A 20,488-nucleotide genomic window follows, 5' to 3' on the forward strand; every position below is an offset into this window, starting at 1 on the left:
CCTTTGACTGTGTGGATCACAACAAACTGTGGAAAATTCTGAAAGAGATGGGAATACCAGATCACCTGACCTGTCTCTTGAGAAACCTGGACGCAGGTCAGGAAGCAAGAGTTAGAACTGGACATGGAACAACAAACTGGTTCCAAATAGGAAAAGGAGTACGTCAAGGCTGTATATTGTCACCCTGCTTATTTAACTTATATGCAGAGTACATCATGAGAAACGCTGGACTGGAAGAAGCACAAGCTGGAATCAAGATTGCCAGGAGAAATATAAATCACCTCAGATATGCAGATGACACCACCCTTATGGGAGAAAGTGAAGAGGAACTAAAAAGCCTCTTGATGAAAGTGAAAGAGGAGAGTGACAAAGTTGGCTTAAAGCTCAACATTCAGAAAACCAAGATCATGGCATCTGGTCCCATCACTGCATAGCAAATAGATCGGGAAACAGTGGCTGACTTTACTTTTTGGGGCTTCAAAATCACCGCAGATGGTGATTGCAGCCATGAAATTAAAAGACGCTTTCTGCTTGGAAGGAAAGTTATGACCAACCTAGACAGAACATTAAAAAGCAGAGCTGTTACTTTGTCAACAAAGGTCTGTCTAGTCAAGGCTATGGTTTTTCCAGGAGTCATGTATGGATGTGAGAGTTGGACTATAAAGAAAGCTGAGCACTGAAGAATTGATGCTTTTGAACTGTGGTATTGGAGAAGACTCTTGAGAATCCCTTGGACTGCAAGGAGATCCAACCAGTCCATCCTAAAGATCAGTCCTGATGTTCATTGGAAGGACTGATGTTGAAGCTGAAACTCCAATACTTTGGCCACTTGATGTGAAGAGCTGACTCATTTGAAAAGACCCTGATGCTGGGAAAGATTGAGGGCAGGAGGAGAAGGGGATGAAGAGGATGAGATGGTTGAGTGGCATCACCAACTCAATGGACATGAATTTGGGTGAACTCCAGGCGTTGGTGATTGACAGGGAGGCCTGGCATGCTGCGGTTCATGGTGTCACAAAGAGTAGGACACGGCTGAGTGACTGAACTGAACTGAGGTAATGGCAGCATTTACATGACTATGTCCAAACACAAACTATACACCAGAGAAGGGTGAATTTTGATATATGTAAATTATATATCTATAATTGACTTTATTTTTAAAGAGCAAAAGCTAAGCAAAGGAATAAGCAATTTACAAAGGAATATATATGCAGGTGGTACAGGAAAATGGGATTCCCTGGTGGCTCAGACAAAAAAGAATTTGCCTGCAATGCAGGAGACACAGGTTTGATCCCTGGGTTGGGAAGTACCCTTGGAGAAGGAAATGGCAACCCACCCCACTATTCTTGCCTGGAGAATCCCTTGGACAGAGAAGCCTGACGGGCTACAGTCCATGGCGTCCCAAAGAGTCAGCCATGACTGAGCAACTAAAACTTGCACTTTTCACAGGAAAACAATGAGGGAAGAAAGGTCATTGCTACCTTTGTAATATGATATATAGGGATATTTACTGTGTGTAGATATATACATACGGATGTATCTACGTGTGTGTGCATGCTCAGTCGCTCAGTCGTGTCCGACTCTGTCCAACTCCACGGACTGTAGCCGTCAGGCTCCTCTGTCCACAGGATTTCCCAGGCAACAGTACTGGAGTGCGCTGCCATTTCCTCCTCCAGGGACCTTCTCGACCGAGGGACAGAACCAGAGTCTCCTGGAGCTCCCGCGGTGCAGGCATATTCTTTACCCCTGAGCCAGTTCTTAAACTGTGGCACTGTGGTATGTCTCTTCCCAGTCACATACGAATGTTTGTATATTTAAGAGTGTGTGTGAATAACATGGATACACACTAAAATGTTAACAGCAATTATCTCTAGGAAGCGTGGGTGATTTTTATTTGCCTTTATGGGCTTTTCTGAATTTTCAAATTGTTCTATAATCATTATGTTTTACTTTCTAATGTAAACAAAGCTAGAACTGGGGAAGCAGTAGAGAAGGGGAGGGAGGAGTCTGGTGGGAACCGCCTGGCCGGTCTCCAGGAGCTGAGCCACAGGGTGCCACGTGCAAGGAAGGCCAGCAGGGGTGGTCTGTGCACACTTTCATCCCGACCTTTGACTTCCACGCTGCAGAATGTTTGGTTTGACGGACTGTTTGGGAGATCAGGTTAATTTAGAACACCAAGGTAACTTAGAACACCAACGGTAAGGGCGAAGGGGTATGAGGAGGGGAAGGGAGGCCTACGCGGCTCAACATCACGCTCTGCCATCCCACAGCACAAACTGAACACTTGTGAAATCCTACTTGCTGCAGAAACACTATCAGAATGCTACGGCTAGCTGGGGAGAGCACAGACATAGAGCTTGACGCCCTAGCCCATGAAATTTTGTTGTTCAAAAGTTCTTTTTTAGCAACACTTTATTATAGTCAATTTGGTCTTTGTTTCTCTGCATCTAAAAAACAAAAACATACACATGGAACAGGTGTATTCACACTAGAATCTGCATGCAAATCCTCTGAATTCTCATCCAGAGATTTTTACAAAATTATCTATGCTATTTCCACATTAGGCTCTCTGCCCCAAATCACCCAATTAACTAACTGTTAGTTAGTAGTATTTAGTTAGTTAGTTAGTTAGTAGTATTTCTGGCATTTTAAGTCTCTGAATTATACTTCAGCCTCCATTGGTAATGCAGGGTTTAATTCCAAGCCACCACAAGCTTGGTGAGGTTCACAGTCCAAGCTACCCTGCATAGTTCAATATTATCAGTCAAGCCCCATTATCTTAGGATATCCCCAACGATAATTTTTAAATAAAAGCTTAACATAAATTCCTCAATAGATGACCTACCTGCCACAAAGGGGCATTAAGTTGATGAATCACCACATTCAACTGATGATTTCTTGCAAAGGCTACAATTGCATCATTGCCAGCAAATGTTCCAGGCTTTGCCAAACTGGCCACTGTATGAAGGAAACAGGAAAGAAAAACAAAGTCTTTATAATGGAAAAACCCAAATGCAAACACGCTTTGGTATTCGTCTAGTCCCAAAACTGAGAAATCGGGGTATATGCCTAGCAAAGTCCAGTGGCTTTGTCAGAGTCTGGCAGTCTGCACGTTCACAGTTCGTTCTCTATCTCATGAATCACTTTGAACCCTCAAAACGGCCCTCTGAGAGAAGTGAAAGAGGTACCACCATGCACACCGTCTTACACATGAGGAAACTGAAGCAGAGGGCAGTTTGTAACTGTGTCCACGGTCACAAGTCAGTACACAGCAGAGCTGAGTTCTACCCCAGGCATCCTGACTCCAAGATCTTGGCTCTTGGCCACTGCGTTATACAGCCTGTCACAATTTGCCCTCAAGGAGTTTACAACCAGTGGGGGACAAACAAGAAAACAGACACTGTGATATGCAGGAGCTTCAGGAAAGAAACACGAAGTAAACCATCTGGCCTTACACAGAGAAGTCTGACCTTTGCCCCTGGCTCCTGGGAGAGAACCTCTAAAACCTTGGCATTTCCCAAGTGACAGGGGTGTCTCTATTATCCACAGTGGGCCCCTCAGCCACATTTAACTGTTTATGCTAAGTTTATGCATGAGGTGACTTTCGGAGGACCTCTCTGGTCAAGTCACACTAGAAAGACCTCAGGGACTAGAGAATGACTTCAACCACTTAGGCAATCAATCAATAACATCTACATGATGACAGCCTAATAAAAATTCCGGACACTGATGTTTGGGTGAGGTTCCCTGGTTGACAGTACTGTGTACTGTGTAACCTTCCGATATTTTACCCTTGTATAACCTTCCAAGATTCTCAGTTCAGTCACTCAGTCATGTCCGACTCTTTGCAACCCCATGAACCATAGCACGCCAGGCCTCCCTGTCCATCACCAACTCCCAGAGTCCACCCAAACCCATGTCCATTGAGTCGGTGATGCCATCCAACCATCTCATCCTCTGTCGTCCCCTTCTCCTCCTGCCTTCAATCTTTCCCAGCATTAGGGTCTTTTCAAATCAGTCAGCTCTTCGCATCAGGTGGCCAAAGTATTGGAGTTTCAGCTTCAGTATCAGTCCTTTCAAAGAACACCCAGGACTGATCTCCTTTAGGATGGACTGGTTGGATCTCCTTGCAGTCCAAGGGACTCTCAAGAGTCTTCTCTAACGATTCTACCCTTTGGCTAATTTGACCTGGATCTTTTCCTTGTAATACACTATACAACTGTGAGTATAACAGACTTCAGTGAGCTCTGTGAGTCCTTCTAGCAAACTATCAAACCTGAGAATAGTTCTGAGAAACCACAAATTTGCAGCTGGTGTCAGAAGTCAGTCTTAAGACTGTGTCTTCAAACCTTGCAGCTTGGCTAACTCCACGTGGGGAACATAAGCCAGTGTGAACAGTGGGGGAGGGGTGGGGAGGTGTACCAGATAAGCTTCTCAGCTGAGACAACTACAATGTTTCCCAAAGGGCAGGTAAAAGAGAAACAGAAGAGGAATGAATGGTGTTCCAAGCAGAAGCAAGAAAGAGAACACAATGAGTTTACGGACTGCACAGTACTGGCAGGAACTTAGAATGCTGAGATGGCAGGGCGGGGGAGCAAGAAAATATACTGGGAAATGGCAAGAGGGTAGGGGAACAAGAAAATCACACATCATAAAGGCTAAAGAGTTGGAAGGTTCTAGAGGTCAATGGGGAGCTGCCTACAAGTGTTAGACGGGGGAAGACCTATTTAATATATGTCTGATCACCTCTCTGGCTTCCACACGGAAAGCAAAGTGAAAGGGTCAGGAGGCAGTGAGAGCAATCCACAGCACTGGAGAAATCTCGGCAAATGGTCAGAGGCCTGGTTCTGCGAGGCGGCAGAAATGAGGGAAACACACTACAGGAAAAGTGACAAGACTTCACAAGTGAGCAGTATGAGAAGGCATTAGGAACATGCAGGTTTCTGGTGGGTATCTGTTTAGTTAGGGAAAAGATGATGCTGATTCTCCAAAGCCATAGACCAGAGAAAAGACACAGTCAGAGGCAAGGATAACCAGGTCCTGAAGAGTTAAGTGAGTCATTCAATTCCATCAACAAATATGAGTGTCGAATGTGCCAGCCATTGCCACAGTGGGGAACAGACACAGTTCCTGCCCTCAAGAATCTCACAGTGTAACAAGGTAGACATTAAAAACACATAACTACACGAGCAGGAAACGTAACAAGTCCAGACTTCCACTGACACACAAGGAGAACGTGCAGATTCCAGGTTTCACTTCTGTCTGCTATGGCAATCAGAGCCACTACCCTGTGATACTCAAACCAAGACACAGCACCTGTGCATCTAAGGTCCTCCACCCCCTAAACCTGCCGCATGGTCTTCACTGAAGAGGGCCAAAGCAGAACTCCAAGTCACAAACTAAAGATTCTCTTCACATAAAATATTTATTGAGTCAATGACTCAACTCATTTCATATATCATTAAGCAACAAAACTTGCTCCATATATCAATATTTAATCTATAAACTGGTGACCACCTAATTAACTGGTGCCTGCCAGACAAAAACTGATCCAGGAAGAGGACCGTGAGAGCTCAGGGACTAGAAGAAACTACTCAGTGGAGTTTCGCTGCTGTGTCTCTCTTGCTGCTTGTGCCTAATGAATGAGCGCTTTCCCAGTGATGGATGAGAAAAGCTTCCTGCTCCAATGTGTGCCTCCTGCTGCCCTTTAATTTATTAAAGCACAGCTACCCTAGCCATTCCTCAAGCACAACTTCAAAATCATCTCTGTCTCTGCCACCTCCAGGGAGGCCTGTCAACTACACTGCCACACTGGGGGCTGGCCTGGACCCACTCATCATCCCCAGGAAGAGCGCTGGGGGAACGTGCTCACCCCTTCACCAACGTGCAGAGCCCTCCACCTCAGCCCCTTCGCAGTCTCCCCCCACCCACTCCTGACTGGTTCCCAGAGTCAGCGCTCCAAAACACAGAATGATTCTCTTTCCTGAGACAGATAAGACTATGAGCCCTGCGATGAAAATGCTATTTGTAACACATAAATATATTAGCACCTAGCACAGCAGTCTCAGTAAATAATTGTCAGAATCAAAGCTTAAAACTCGTAAGTATTTTCTTACTAGATTTGAGCCTATTAAAGTACTAATTTAAATCCCTGACTTGCCTCAGAGAAATCAGATTGTCGTTGGGTTTGGGGGAGAAATTAAAATGACCTTACTGGTTTTTCTGATTATAAAAGTAATTCATAATCACTTAAAAATCAGAAAATCTACAGAAGATAATTTAAATACTCAATAGTCCCAGGATCCTCAGATGGCTGGCACTTACTAAGAACTTATTTTAATTGCATAATCTAGTTTACTCTTTACTAAAACCCCCTAGAAATTAGGTCCTATTGTTTCCCCTCAATAGAAGTTCTTGAAAGACAGAGAGTGGTTTCTGATAAATAACTGGAGCCAAGAGTTATAAAACATAACTAACAACCATAAACTGTTAGCATCTTTCCAGACTTGCAGATGATATCACTCTAATGGCAGAAAGCAAAGAGGAACTAAAGAAGCTCTTGATGAGGGTGAAAGAGGAGACTGAAAAACCTGGCTTAAAACTCAACATTCAAAAAACTAAGATCATGGCAACCAGTCCCATTATTCTGAGGCAAATAGAAGGGTAGGAAAGAGGAAATAGTGACAGATTTTATTTTTCTGGGCTCAATATCACTGCAGGTGGTGACTGCAGCCATGAAATTAAGCCATGAAACTGCAGCCATGAAATACAAAGACACTTGCTTCCTAGAAGAAAAACTATGACAAATGTAGACAGCATATTAAAAAGCAAAGACATCCCTTTGCCAACAAAGGTCCTTATAGTCAAAGCTATGGTTTTCCCAGTAGTCATGTATGAATGTGAGAGTTGGACCATAAAGAAGGCTGAGCACCAAAGAACTGAGGCTTTCAAACTGTGGTGCTGGAGAAGACTCTTGAGAGACCCTTGAACTACAAAATCAAACCAGTCAAACCTAAAGGAAATCAACCCTGAATATTCATTGGAAGGACTGATGCTGAAGCTCCAAAACTTTGGCCACCTGATACAAAGAGCCAACTCACTGGAAAAGACCCTGATGCTAGGAAAGATGGAAAGCGGGAGAAGGGGACGACAGAGGATGAGATGGTTGGAGGGCATCACCGACTCAATGGACATGAGTTTGAGTAAGCTCTGGAAGTAGTGAAAGGCAGGGAAGCCTGGCGTGCTGCAGTCCATGGGGTTTCAGAGAGTCAGACACCAACTACAGACCTTCCCTAATGTGTTTTGTATAAACACACCTTTTAAAAATAGGGTCAATCTTGGAATGCGGAGTGGCGCAGTAGATGGGAATCCACCTGCCACTGCAGGGGACAGAGGTTCAATCCCTCTCTGGGAAGATCCCACATACTGTGGGGCAACTAAGTCCGTGCACCACAATTACTGAGCCTGAACTCCAAAGCCCTCGAGCCGCAACCACGAGCCTGCATGCTGCAGCCACTGAAGCCTGTGCATCCAGAGCCTGCGCTCTGCAACGAGAGAAGCCCCTGCAGTGAGAAAGCCACGCACTGCAGTGAAGAGTAGCCCCGCACTGAAACCGGAGAAAGCCCGTGTGCAGCAACGAAGACAAGGCACAGCCAAAAATAAATAAAACTTTTTTTAAAAATAGGATCAATCTAAACACACTGTTTTATAACCTGCTTCCCCCTTCTCCCTTCCCCTCCACCCCAAATAAAGTCACTTTTCTAGTTAATTATCATCATTTTTATCAATGGCACCCACATCTAAACGTACTGATTCTTAACTGCCTAACATGCTGCCTGTTACAGAGCAGACAAACAAATATTTTTTGAATAAAAAATGCCATAATTTATGTAATCAAACCCCTAGCTGGGAGGGTCGGGGATGCTAACGGATTTAATTGCCCAATGCGTTACTCCTGGAGGATCCAGTGTCCCACGGTGAACCTACCATGTTTCTCAAAAGGAATGTCATCTTCTACAAAGGGTTCAAAATCTTCCCGCTGCTTTATCATGTAGTCCACTGTCTCCTGTCGGTGCTTGACATGATTTCGTGAGTGTCCTTCCAACTGATCACCAAGAGCTCTGAAGAGGCAATTGCTATCAAAACAAAAATGCTGGTCAAGACCTTTTAAAAATGAGCTTAGTTCATCTCAAACAATGATGCTTCATGGCAGGCCATCCAAGGTAATCTTTCACACAGAGAAGAGATAAAGCTTCAACCCTCTGACTGCCCAGGATTCTTCCCAGATACCAGGGGCAGGAGAGCACCAGGGAAGATATTCAACCACATTACCTTTTTGAGAGGCAACAAACAAGAATCTACTCCCCACTTACGAGCTGGCTGACTCGGGAAAGATACTGAACTTCTCTGAGCCTCCACTGCTTCAAGTGGAGTTGGTGATTTACTAACCACCTGAAGACAGGGTCCAGACACTATGGCCACTCCACATCTAAGGGCTATCTATGACGCTCAGATCTCCTTCCAAAATGGTAAATCGTATCTACTACCTCTTTTTCGAAAGCCCTTCCACTATGGCTGCACAGCTAACTAATCAACAACTATCAAAAACACAGCACTCTGTCAAGCTCCCAATAGAAGCAATCACACGTCCCACCCTGTTCTGAGTCCTGAGGACACAGTGGAGAAAGGCTTGGGAGGGAGAGCACTGGGGCCGCCCACAGGCAAGCTCACAGCGACACTCTCCCTCCCTGGCACCTCTCCTCTTACTCGAGGAGCCACAGTGATGTTTCTACTTCTGCCAGATGAAAATTCTCCTGGTTTTCCTTTTGTTTTCTTCCTAAAGTTAAAATGCTGGTAATAAATCTTAAGAGTTTATTTTCACACCCCTTAACGGCTTCTAAAATTCCAAACTACATCACAAACACAGAGCCCAGATACACAGAGACGGGAACACAATCTGGCATCCTCAAAACTAAGGCAAGAGCCGTTCTGAAGCCAAACAGTTGCCCACTTTCACATCAAACTGTTCACTCTTCCAAATGAAAATCTATGACATTCTAATCCCAAAAATAAACTCATCACTTTTCAAACGGCTTTAGACCTAAGTGTTTGGTGACGGAGGTTTTTTTTATTTTCAACTTAGAAAAGTGAGTTTTCAACAGAAAGTTGGAGAGGCAGGAATCTCATCAAACGTATAAGGATTTATACTTTTTTGGGGGGTGGGGAGGTAAGAAGGGAGATTTAAAAGGCAACAGATTCTATAAACAAAAGAATCCAAGAAACTGTGCATCTATCTGGGGCAACATTCTAGAAGGGACTAGAACGTAACAGTCCTATACACTAGAATGAGGGGTCTGTTGCTCAAATCTAACAATGGTGGTCTTTTTTCCACCACAGGGGTAAAAAAGGAAGCCAGTGGACAACATGTTCTCCATTTTAAGCTTCCCTCTCAAACTTTTCTTAAACCTTTACCAACTGCCGCTGCTGCTGCTAAGTCGCTTCAGTCGTGTCCGACTCTGTGCGACCCCATAGACGGCAGCCCACCAGGCTCCCCCGTCCCTGGGATTCTCCAGGCAAGAACACTGGAGTGGGTTGCCATTTCCTCTCCAATGCAGGAAAGTGAAAAGTGACAGTGAAGCCGCTCAGTCGTGTCCGACTCCTAGCGACCCCGTGGACTGCAGCCTACCAGGCGCCCCCGCCCGTGGGATTCTCCAGGCGAGAGCACTGGGGTGGGGCCACTGCCTTCTCCGTTACCAACTGCTACCACTAGTTTACTCCTGAACTCCATTTAAGAGGTGCGATTTGGCAAAAAATTACATATGAAGTTATTTTACATTTGATATCTCAAAATTCATGGTGTTCTACAGAAAGTAACATGTCTTCTAAGAACTTTCAGTAACGGGCGAATATTCCACACACAAGTCAAAAAAGCAGGTATAAAACTGTGTACACTGCATAAGCTCAACACGCTCATCTGCATACCACGTACACAGATGCAGAGACACGCACAGATGTATGCGGGAAAAAGCACGGAAACCACCACTTACGCATCTGACAGTGTGCCAGGGGCTGTTCCAAGCACTTTCCACGCACTAAAAGCATTCAGTCCTTACAATTAACTATGAGACAGGCACAATCACTATCCCCCTACGGTAAAGTGCCCAAGGTCACAAAATCAGTAGGTGGTGCATCCAGGACTCAATGCCAGGCACCAAAATGTTAGTGAAGTTACCCCTGGGTAGCTGGGAGTACCTAAAATGTTAAATATACTTTTCTATATTTAAAAAATCTTTCCTCGAGCTCACTAAAAATAGTCAAAATGAAAAATCAAGACAGATGATCACTTCCTTTCCTAAGTTATAAGGCAATGACACAGGAAATGTGAACACACGCTACAAATGACCAGGGTTCCCTTAGGGAGCCCAGGAAGAGCACGCACCACCCTCAGGAGAACAGTGCGGCCAGTGCCCGAGGGCCTTCAGGAGACCCCGCCGTCTTCCGGGTCCACGCCCTCACCTACTACGCTAGAGCAGCGCCTCTCCACCCTCACACTGCCGGTCTTCTGACAGTCCCTTGTCCCACGCTCCGGAAGGTGTTCAGCAGCATCTCCAGCCTCGACCGACTAGAGGCCGCGAGCGCCACTGCCACTGCTCTCCTGCCAATGGGACAGCCAAAAGCATTTCCAGCCGCTGTCCTCCCCACTTCAGAACCACGTCACCATCCCTACAGATACACAGACACAAGTCATCAATCACACAAGTAGCATCCAAGGGCTTTGGGGGCTCAACGATTTAGCGCGAGACAATATTGCAACACAGACATGAACATAACTAACGGGCTCTTAGGGTACAGTAGGGCTTCCCAAGTAGCACCAGTGGTGAAGAACCTGCCTGCCAGTGCAGGAGACAGAGGGGCCCTGGGTTCCATCCCTGAGCTGGGAGGAGCCCCTGGAGGAGGCAATGGCAGCCCACTCCAGCATACCTGCCTGGAGAAGCCCAAGGACAGAGGAGCCTGGCAGGCTACAGTCTATAGGGTCGAAGGGTTGGACACGACTGAAGCGACTTAAAACACACACAGGGTGCAGTAATAGTACAATATGCAGAAAAATGGGTGGCGGGTCAGGTTTTGTTCCCTTGTAGCTCAGCTGGTAAAGAATCCACCTCCAATGCAGGAAACCCCCGTCCACTTCCTGGGTCAGGAAGATCCACTGGAGAAAGGATAGGCTACCCACTCCAGTATTCTTGGGCTTCCAGGGTGGCTCAGCTGGTAAAGAATCCGCCTGCAATGTGGGAGACCTGGGTTCAATCCCTGGGTTGGGAAGATCCCTTGGAAAAGGGAATGGCTACCCACTTCAGTATTCCGGCCTGAAGAATTTCATGGACTGTATAGTCTATGGGGTCGCAAAAAGTTGGACACGATTGAGTGACTTTCACTTTTGAGGTCAGACCACTGCTAGAGTACTAGATATAATTATGATCAGTACATTTTAAGGTATGTTCAAGTGAGGTGATGTGGCTTTAAACCTGGTGACCTTCAGCCAGAAGAAGGCTCCAGGGGACATGAAAGCTGCCTCCAACTGTCTGTCATGGTGAAAGGGATGTTATCCTTGTGCAATAAAACTAAAACCAAAACAAGGAAGCTACAGAGACAAAGACAAACAAAAGGCGACTCTGTGTTAGTTTTATACAGACAGACTGCACAGACTAAGGACTCTGTACATTTCTATTGTCAAGCCTCAGGAACTGTCCACTTATGTGCTATACAAGACGGTTGCCACTGTCCACAGGTGATTACTAACCACTTGAAACGTGGTTAATCCAAATTCAGTGTTGAATACTGGATTCCGAACACTTTTTTTAAAATGTAAAGTATCTCATTAAAATTTGTTACATTGACTATATGCTGAAATGACATTTTAGACACAGTGGCTTGCCGCATATACTAAAATTAATTTCATCTTTTCATTTTACGTTTTTAATATGGCTCCTGAAAATTTTTCAAATTATACATGTGGTTCTGATTTCGATCAGGCAGCGATGGGCTCAATCACTGACTCTCAAAAGTGTGATCTCTGACTAGCAACTTGATCATCACCTGAGAACTTGTTCAAAATGAAAATTCTGAGCCCTCCGCCCCAGGCCCGCTGAGTCAAACTCTCTGGGGTTGGGATCCAGCAATCTAGTCTCACTGAGGATTTAATTAGCCCTCCAGGTGATTCTGTTTTATGCTGAAGTTTGAGCAGCACTAGGGTCTAGACTCTAAATCAGCAGTTCTCAATAAAACTGCACTTGAGAATCACATGTGGACTTTTTTTTCCCCAATTATTCACAACCAGGCCCCACTGCCTGAGATTCTGGTGTGGCTGATCTGGGGCAGAGCCCACTCACTGTATTTTTTTCCAGAGCTCCCCAAGTGATTCTATTGTGCCACCAAGGTGGAAAACCACTGAGCAAGACTCAAAAGATGAGGCTGCTATACACGTGATGTAGGAACTAATGGGTATTGTAGATACCTTTCTGTCACTAAAATCCTACAATTATAAAAACAAGGTAGAACTTTAAAAATAAAACAACTTGTCTGAGACAGAAATAAGTAGCTAAAATTAATGAATCTTTAATGCTTTAATATTAGAACACTACTAGTTAGTCCTGTAATTTGAGGCTACATTTAGGAAGACACAACCGGATCGAGTTCAGAGAAATGTTACTATTGTACTGCCTAATCCAATTAGATTCTGTTCATGCTACATTCAATCATGTTTTTAAGAACCACATCAAGGTTAAAATATTTCCTGTTTTGAAACTGAATCCAATTTATGTGGGGCCACCCTGCAGACAACACAATAAATATGAAGGTGGCCCATGAAGCATCACAACACCCCATAAGCAGCTCCCTGATTAACCCATGGCACACTGGTCCAGCCCACATGCAGGCTACATTACAGAACACCAGCTGGTTTATTCCCAAGCACCCAAAGGTTCTAGCACGCTACAAATGCCACACTGCCAACAATGAATACATTTATATAGTGAGATGCTATCTCGGGCTATTCAATATTCTTATCAGACCAGAATGGAAAGTCAGAAGAGTGCAGAGTTGATTATTTTTTCATTACCTAACTTCATATTTCACCAAGAGTACTCAAGAAATATCAACAAACAAAATAATCCATTGATATCTACCAACCCGAACAAACACAGGAAGCACCACCCACTGCACGGTGATAAAGCCTGTCTTCACCATATCCAAAACTGACAATGCTGCTGCTGCTAAGTCGCTTCAGTCGTGTCCGACTCTGTGTGACCCCACAGACGGCAGCCACCAGGCTCCCCGGTCCCTGGGACTCTCCAGGCAAGAACATTGGAGTGGGCTGCCATTTCCTTCTCCATTGCATGAAAGTGAAAAGTGAAAGTGAAGTCACTCAGTCGTGTCTGACTCTTAGCGACCCCATGGACTGCAGCGCACCAGGCTCCTCCATCCATGGGATTTTCCAGCCAGGAGTACTGGAGTGGGTAATACTAAAGAGGACTAAACAGCCCACTGCATGGCACCCATGGGAAGAACTTGTGAACGGAAAGGGGTTCGCTTCACGGAGCCCACAGAGGAGGAATTACCATTATCATTTGACCTAACACTGTCCAAAGAACAGGCTCGTCAGAAGGGAGAGACGTGAGCACTGCAGTCAAGCTGGCCTCCGGCCTTGTCATACTCAACACTTTGCAGATCTCTCAAAAATAAAGCGCTCCTGTGCCTTTACACATATTACTCCTCAGTCCAGAACGCTCTCCTGGCGTATTTCTATTGGCCTTCATGACCCAGCCTGAGCATGGCCTTCTCTGAGAGACATCTAGCGCAGGGCAGGTTGCGATGAACGTGTGCTGAATGGACGCGGCCTCCCTGGCCACTTCAGGGAGTGCTGGCCGCTTTCTTCTCGATAGTATGCTGTAATCAGTCACTGTAAAGAATATGTCAACTTGTATTTTAAGTATTTATACCATTCATTCTTAGAGTACGGCCCAGTTTGGGAAGGGAGGGTGTCTCTGAGGCCTTTTCAGAGTTCTGACTCCGCAACCAATGTCAGTTATCCTTTTCACTCTACTTCTCTCACAAGTGTACACTGGAGTTTTCTAGAGGCTACTTGATATACAATATCTGATGCTATCACTCTGAAAGCTAATATAATGTGTTTGCATACCATGCTTTTACTCTATTTTACTTTCTCATATAGTAAACACTGATAACCGTAATCCACATAAGCCAAAGCTCTTTGGAGTCCTCATTCATTCCAAAGAGGGCAAAGGGATCCTAAGACCAGAATGTTTGAGACCTGCTGTCCTGTCTCTCTCTTACTAGGCAATGTATTCCCAGCACGTTCCTCAACCAACGCTTGCCGAATTAACTAAAGAAATACGCTCTCTTCAGGGGCAGGGGAGCAGAAGCAGTACTCCCCAAGTTTCCCACAGCATTATGAAAACTCCCTCAAGATCTTACAACTCCCTGTGCCGCAATTCCTGCTCATAAGCAACCTTCTGTTGAGTATGTCAGTTTCCTGGACACACTGACAGTGGGAATACCATCCCCAGTATAGCAGACACAAGCAATCCAATCATTTGTAAGGAAGAGTCAGACACCAGCTCAGACCCACCAAATTCAACTAGTACTTCGGTTTATATACCAATGTCTTGTGCTTATGAGTGGCTAGTGCCCAGAATATTTAATAAACTATATTTGACAAAAATCAAGCTATTAGGCTAAAAGCAAGACCCAGCAAAGCAACCTTTGAACTGTAGCGACTCCACTAAGAAAACACCTCTTTGAGGGGCCCTGCTAAGGGCCTAGGTAGCCTTCCTCTATGATATTCTTATCATCATTTATTCAACAAAAAAGCAGTGAATGCCTTTAATGTACCAGGCAGTGTGTTAGGTGGTGGCGAATAAATTGCAATCAAGCTCTAAATCCAATCTGCCTAAAACACTGCACATATGTAAGAAAACTGCTGCTGCTGCTGCTAAGTCACTTCAGTCGTGTCCGACTCTGTGCGACCCCAGAGACGGCAGCCCTCCAGGCTCCCCCATCCCTGGGATTCTCCAGGCAAGAACACTGGAGTGGGTTGCCATTTCCTTCTCCAATGCATGAAAGTGAGAAACGAAAGTGAAGTCGCTCAGTCGTGTCCGACTCTTCGCGACCCCATGGACTGCAGCCCACCAGGCTCCTCCATCCATGGGATTTTCCAGGCAAGAGTACTGGAGTGGGGTGCCATCGCCTTCTCCGTGTAGGAAAACTGGGAAAGGTAAATTAAGGCCAGGTCATAAACAGTCTTGATTAATAAGGTGCAACATAATGTAATCCAAAAAACGTTTTCCTGCTCCTCTTCCACGATTAAGGCTAAGGCAATTCTATACGGTCTTCAGCTTCATCTTTCTTGCCTCTTTGCCTAGCTGAGCCCCCAGATGAAAGAAGAAACAATAGCCAGGCTGTTATTAATACTGCCTCTTCCACAGTGCCACACTCCTGCAACCAGACTCCCGTTTACCTACCCCCACAATGGGGATGCTAACTGATCTCCTCCCCTCTCCCTTCCCTTTTTCTTCTTTCCTCCACACTCCTGGATCCATATCCCTCTTCCTGCGGGTCATTTTTCCTTCCCATCATCCATTCTCTCCCTCCTACTATCCCATCTGTTTACCCCGTGTCCTTTCAAAAAGCTGGACCTACAAAGCTGGACTTAGATTCCTGTCTAAACCCCCCAAGCAACCCTGGGTAAGCGCCACTGGTTACAGAGGAGAAACTGAAGTCCATGCAAGGAAGAATCAAGAGAAGCTGCCTTCAACTTAGCAAACGACAGGGCCTCGCAGGCCCAATTTCCCGAGTGTGGCAGGAGGGCAGTACCCAACAGTAAGGGCTCAAAGGAGTCCGAGCGTCCTGTCAAGTGGGGCTTACGCCTCCCTGCGTCTGTCTGACCGTCATTGTGACAGGACAGCTCTTCGTACGGCCCTGCTCTCTGACTGGCTCCGTCTCATTCCCTCAGGTCTCGGCCTAAGAGTCACCTTATTTTTGCTGGGGGAAGGGGTGCTTCCCGGCCACCGATCTAAGGGAGACCTTCTGTCAGGACCCACAGCTCGCCAGGACGAGGCGCCAGGCGGGCTCGGCTCGCGGGCGTCCCGCGCTCCGCCGACGCACGCGACGGTCAAGCCCCGGCGCGAACCGCGGCGCCGCCCCCCGGGCCCGCCTCACCCGTCCCCCGGCACCTCCCGCAGCTTCAGCCCCAGGGCCTGCAGCTGGTTGGCGAAGCTGACGAACTCCTCCTCGCAGGCCCCGCCGCCGCCGGACTCCGGCCGGTTCCGCCGCTCCTTGGCCAGGGCCCGGCGCGCCGCCCGCTCGTCCCGCTTGCGCTCGGCCTCGGCTCTGCGGCTGCCGCTGCCCGGCCGGCCCTTGGCGGCCTGCTTCCGGGACATGGCCTCGGCCCCCGCGGCCCGCAGCCGCAGGAGGAAGAGCCGCAGCACCGCCGGGGCGGCCGCCTCAGGGGCCGAAGGAGGAGAAGCGGCGCGGGCTACGGAGCCCGGCGACGGCGACGCGACCACCGCGCCTGCGCCGGCCTGAGGGCGAGGGCGGGGGCGGGGGAGTGGGGGGAGGGAGAGGCACCTCGGTCACGTGGCGGGACCCCCTCCCCCCCCCCACTCGCCCTGGCCGGGCTGACAAGCGCCATAGAGAGCTCGTCGGCGAGAGCTAGAGGGGCTCTCCCCGTGTCTGTTTGCGCCGCTCCTCCCCCTAGCGGTGAGCAGACCTCCTAACTGCGGCGCCGCTGGGACCGGAGAGAACAGGGAAAGGTTCCAAAGCCGATGAGGAACAATTAAATAATAAAGTTGTTCAGTCGTGTCCGACTCTCTGCGACTTCATGGACTGTAGTCTCCGTCCATGGGATTCTCCAGGCAAGAGTACTGGAGTGGGTTGCCATTCCCTTTTAGAGGGGGATCTTCCCAACCCAGAGAGGGAACCTGGGTCTCCCACATTGCAGGCAGATTCCTTACTGTCTTAAAGCTGATCACCGAAGCATTGATGCTTCTGAGCTGTTGGAGAAGACTTGAGAGTCCCTTGGACGGCAAGGAGATCCAACCGATCCATCCTAAAGGAGATCAGTCCTGGGTGTTCGTTGGAAGGACTGAAGTTGAAGCTGAAACTCCAATACTTTGGCCACCTGATAGGAAAAACTGACTCACTGGAAAAGACCCTGATGCTGGGAAAGTTCGAAGGAGGGAGGAGAAGGGGACGACAGAGGATGAGATAGTTGGATGGCATCACCGACTCAAAGGACATGAGTTTGGGTAAACTCTGGAATTTGGTGATGGACAGGGAGGCCTGGCGTGCTGCAGTCCTTGGGGTCCCAAAGAGTCAGACACGACTGAGCAACTGAACTCTTTACTATCTGAGCCACCAGGGAAGCCTGATGGCTCAGCGCACACCCTTGATTTAATCCTGCCCTTCTCTCCTTCTCTGCCTTCTCTCATAACTCAGAGAGAAGTAGCCCTTGTCCAGAACCACCAGTTCCTCTAATAATCTGGATTCCACCCTAACGCCACCAACCTAGGTTTGCCTGAACCCAGGGTTTTCACTGGACACAGGACTTTCGATTTTAAAACGGGGACAGCACCAGGCAAACCAAAGTAGCTGGGTAACCCTAATCCACATCTAGCTCCCCTAAAAGCTAACTCCGTCAGTAATCGCCTCTCCCCTGCAGAACCCCTCTCCTGCCTCGCTCCGGGCTCTCTTACCGCTCTCTCTTCCCACAGGTGTTGCCTACCCCTTGACCCTCCAAACAGCCTCTTTCACCGTTTCTGGAAATGTTCCTAAAGTTTCTGCCCTTAATAATTTTATTTTCGCACTCTACCTACAAGTTCCTCTTTGGGAATAGCCTCCATGTCCTCAGTTTCAACTAGCGTATTTATCTTCAGCTCTTGTGTTAGATGTGGGTGTAGCATTGCATCAAAGAGGCACGGCTATTGTCCTCAAGGAGCCCAGATTCCAGTGAGAGATACAGTCAAGGATACAGCAGTTTCCATGCTGCATGACATGTGTTATCAAGAGTGCAAAAAGTGGAGTGAAAAATGCAAAAAGGTTTCCCAGAAGAGCTGCGTTCTGGGCTGAAGCTCAGAGGATCAGTAGGACTTGGCCAGAGTAAGACGGTTAAAAGAGAGGGGATTGTGTGTCCAACACCAGAGCTCTATTTTGAGGAACTGAAGGAAGTTTAATTTGACCAAGGAGCCCAGAACATGAGTTATGAGATAGGAAATGAAAGGAAGGGTCCATTCTGAGCCCAGTCTTGCAGGCTAGAGGAAAGGGTTTAGTCCAAGTCCTTAGAGCCATGGGGAGACACCGAAGCATTTTCATCCAGAACTGACATGAGTAGGCTTACCTTTAAAATATATCTTTGGCTTTAGTTAGGAGAATGTGTTGAAGGTAGGATGCCAGGCAGAAAGTTCCTGTAGCTATCCAAAGACAGGTGATGGGGATGTGATGCTGAGTCTGGGATGGAGAGAAAGGGGAGTGGTAGATTGGGAAGATGGATTCACGTGCTAGAAAAAGCTCATGAAACAGAATTGGACTGAACTGCTGTGGAATGTTTCACATGCTTCTCTGAAGTTCCTGAAATTCCTCCTCTACAGATCCCCCTTTTGTTCTCAGAAGATGAATTATACCTGGCCCTGTCTTTAATTGCAACCGACATTCCAAGGCCTGCAGCAACCCCTCTGCTTACATTTAGTGAAGTTGGGAGGCAGTTACAGGAGTGGGAAACCCTGGACAGGACGGTAGGGACCCAGGTTGTGGCCCAAGTCTATTCCTGGCTCACTCCACGATCGTGGGTGAGTCGCTTACCCTTTGCCTCACCTATAAAACGGGAGGAACAGTGCACACCACAGACGATCACGGTGGTAGTAGTGATAAGCTTCACAGTGTTTACCAGGTAAAGGCATCATTCTATTGCTCTACAAATACCGCCTTACTTCATCATTACAACAACCCAGGGAAATTTTGGGGGGGTTTTTTGAAACTGAACTTTTTTTTTTTTAATTTTTATTGGAGTATACCTGATTTCACACACTAGCAAACTAATGCTCAAAATTCTCCAAGCTAGGCTTCAACAGTACATAAACCAAGAACTCCCAGATGTTCAAGCTGGATTTAGGAAAGGCAGAGGAACCAGAGATCCAATTGCCAACATCCGCTGAATCATAGAAAAAGCAAGAGAATTCCAGAAAAGCATCTGCCTCATTGACTGCACTAAAGTCTTTGACTGTGTGGATCTTAACAAACTGTGGAAAATTCATCAAGAGATGGGAATACCAGACCACCTGACCTGCCTCCTGAGAAATCTGTATGCAGGTCAAGAAGCAACCGTTAGAACCGGACATGGAACAACAGACTGGTTCCAAATTGGGAAAGGAGTACACACACCAATATTCATTGGAAGGTCTGATGCTGAAGCTGAAAAAGCAATACTTTGGCCACCTGATGCAAAGAACTGACTCATTGGAAAAGACCCCGATGCTGGGCAAGACTGAAGGCAGGAAGAGTAGGGGACGACAGAGGATGAGATGGTTGGATGGCATCACCAACTCGATGGACATGAGTGTGAGAAAGTTCCAAGAGTTGGTGATGGACAGGAAAGCCTGGTGTGCTGCAGTCCCTGAGGTCGCAAAGAGTCAGACACGACTGAGCGACTGGACTGAGCTGAGTATTCCTCATCTGGAGGAGGGCATGGCAACCCACTCCAGTATTCTTGCCTGGAGAATCGCCATGGACAGAGCAGGTTGGTGGGCTACAGTCCATGGGGTTTCATAGAGTCAGAACAGGACTGAGCGACTGAAGTGAACTGAACTGATGACTGATTTACAATGTCATGTTAGCTTCAGGTACACAGCACGGTGAGTCTGTTATCCGTACACGTGTATTCGCTCTTTTTTAGGTTCTCTGCCCGTATAGGCCGTCGCAGAGTATGCAGTAGAGTTCCACGTGCTGTGCCATAGGTCCTTACGTGGTCTGTTTTATATTTAGCTGGGTGTATGTGTCCACCGCAGTCTTCCAGTCCATCCCTCCCCTGCCTTACTCCCTGATGACTATAAATTTGTCTTCCACATCTGTAACTCTGCTTATGTTTTGTAGAGAAATTCATTCGTACCCTTTTTATAGATTCCACATGTAAATGATATCATATGGTATTTCTCTTTCTCTGTCTGACCTACTGAAACGTGTGTTATTTTTAATCCCCACCTTGTAGTTGAGGAAACTGAGGCACAGAGAGGTCAAGTAACTTGCCCAAAGTCACACAGCCAGGAAGTGGCAGAGATAGGATGTGAAGCCAGGCCACCTAGCTCCAGAGTACGTGCTCTTAACCACTGTGTTATACCACACATGTAACTTTTTCTTAAACTATGGAGAGCCCTCTACAAAACACCTGAATTTATCTCATTATTAACTGCCTTACACTGCCCAT

At 46.9% G+C, this 20,488-nt stretch overlaps 1 protein-coding gene across 2 annotated transcripts in view; it reads right to left on the bottom strand.

The window, feature by feature from the left end:
• OTUD3 (OTU deubiquitinase 3) overlaps nucleotides 1–16,566 on the bottom strand; it is a 33,722-nt gene extending 17,156 nt beyond the window's left edge. For both annotated transcript variants that reach the window (XR_003507524.1, XM_027521814.1), the window contains exons 1-3: nucleotides 16,234–16,566; nucleotides 7,987–8,135; nucleotides 2,846–2,958 (exon numbers count right to left, since the gene is read on the bottom strand). Coding sequence is in view for 1 of the 2 variants with exons in the window: in XM_027521814.1 (XP_027377615.1) it covers nucleotides 2,846–2,958; nucleotides 7,987–8,135; nucleotides 16,234–16,454 (483 nt within the window). In the remaining variant the exon portion in view is untranslated. The remainder of the gene's footprint in view (nucleotides 1–2,845; nucleotides 2,959–7,986; nucleotides 8,136–16,233) is intronic.
• Nucleotides 16,567–20,488: the final 3,922 nt, after the last annotated feature.

The sequence above is a fragment of the Bos indicus x Bos taurus genome, chromosome 2 (assembly GCF_003369695.1).
Source record: "Bos indicus x Bos taurus breed Angus x Brahman F1 hybrid chromosome 2, Bos_hybrid_MaternalHap_v2.0, whole genome shotgun sequence".
In the NCBI taxonomy this organism is placed as follows: domain Eukaryota; kingdom Metazoa; phylum Chordata; class Mammalia; order Artiodactyla; family Bovidae; genus Bos; species Bos indicus x Bos taurus.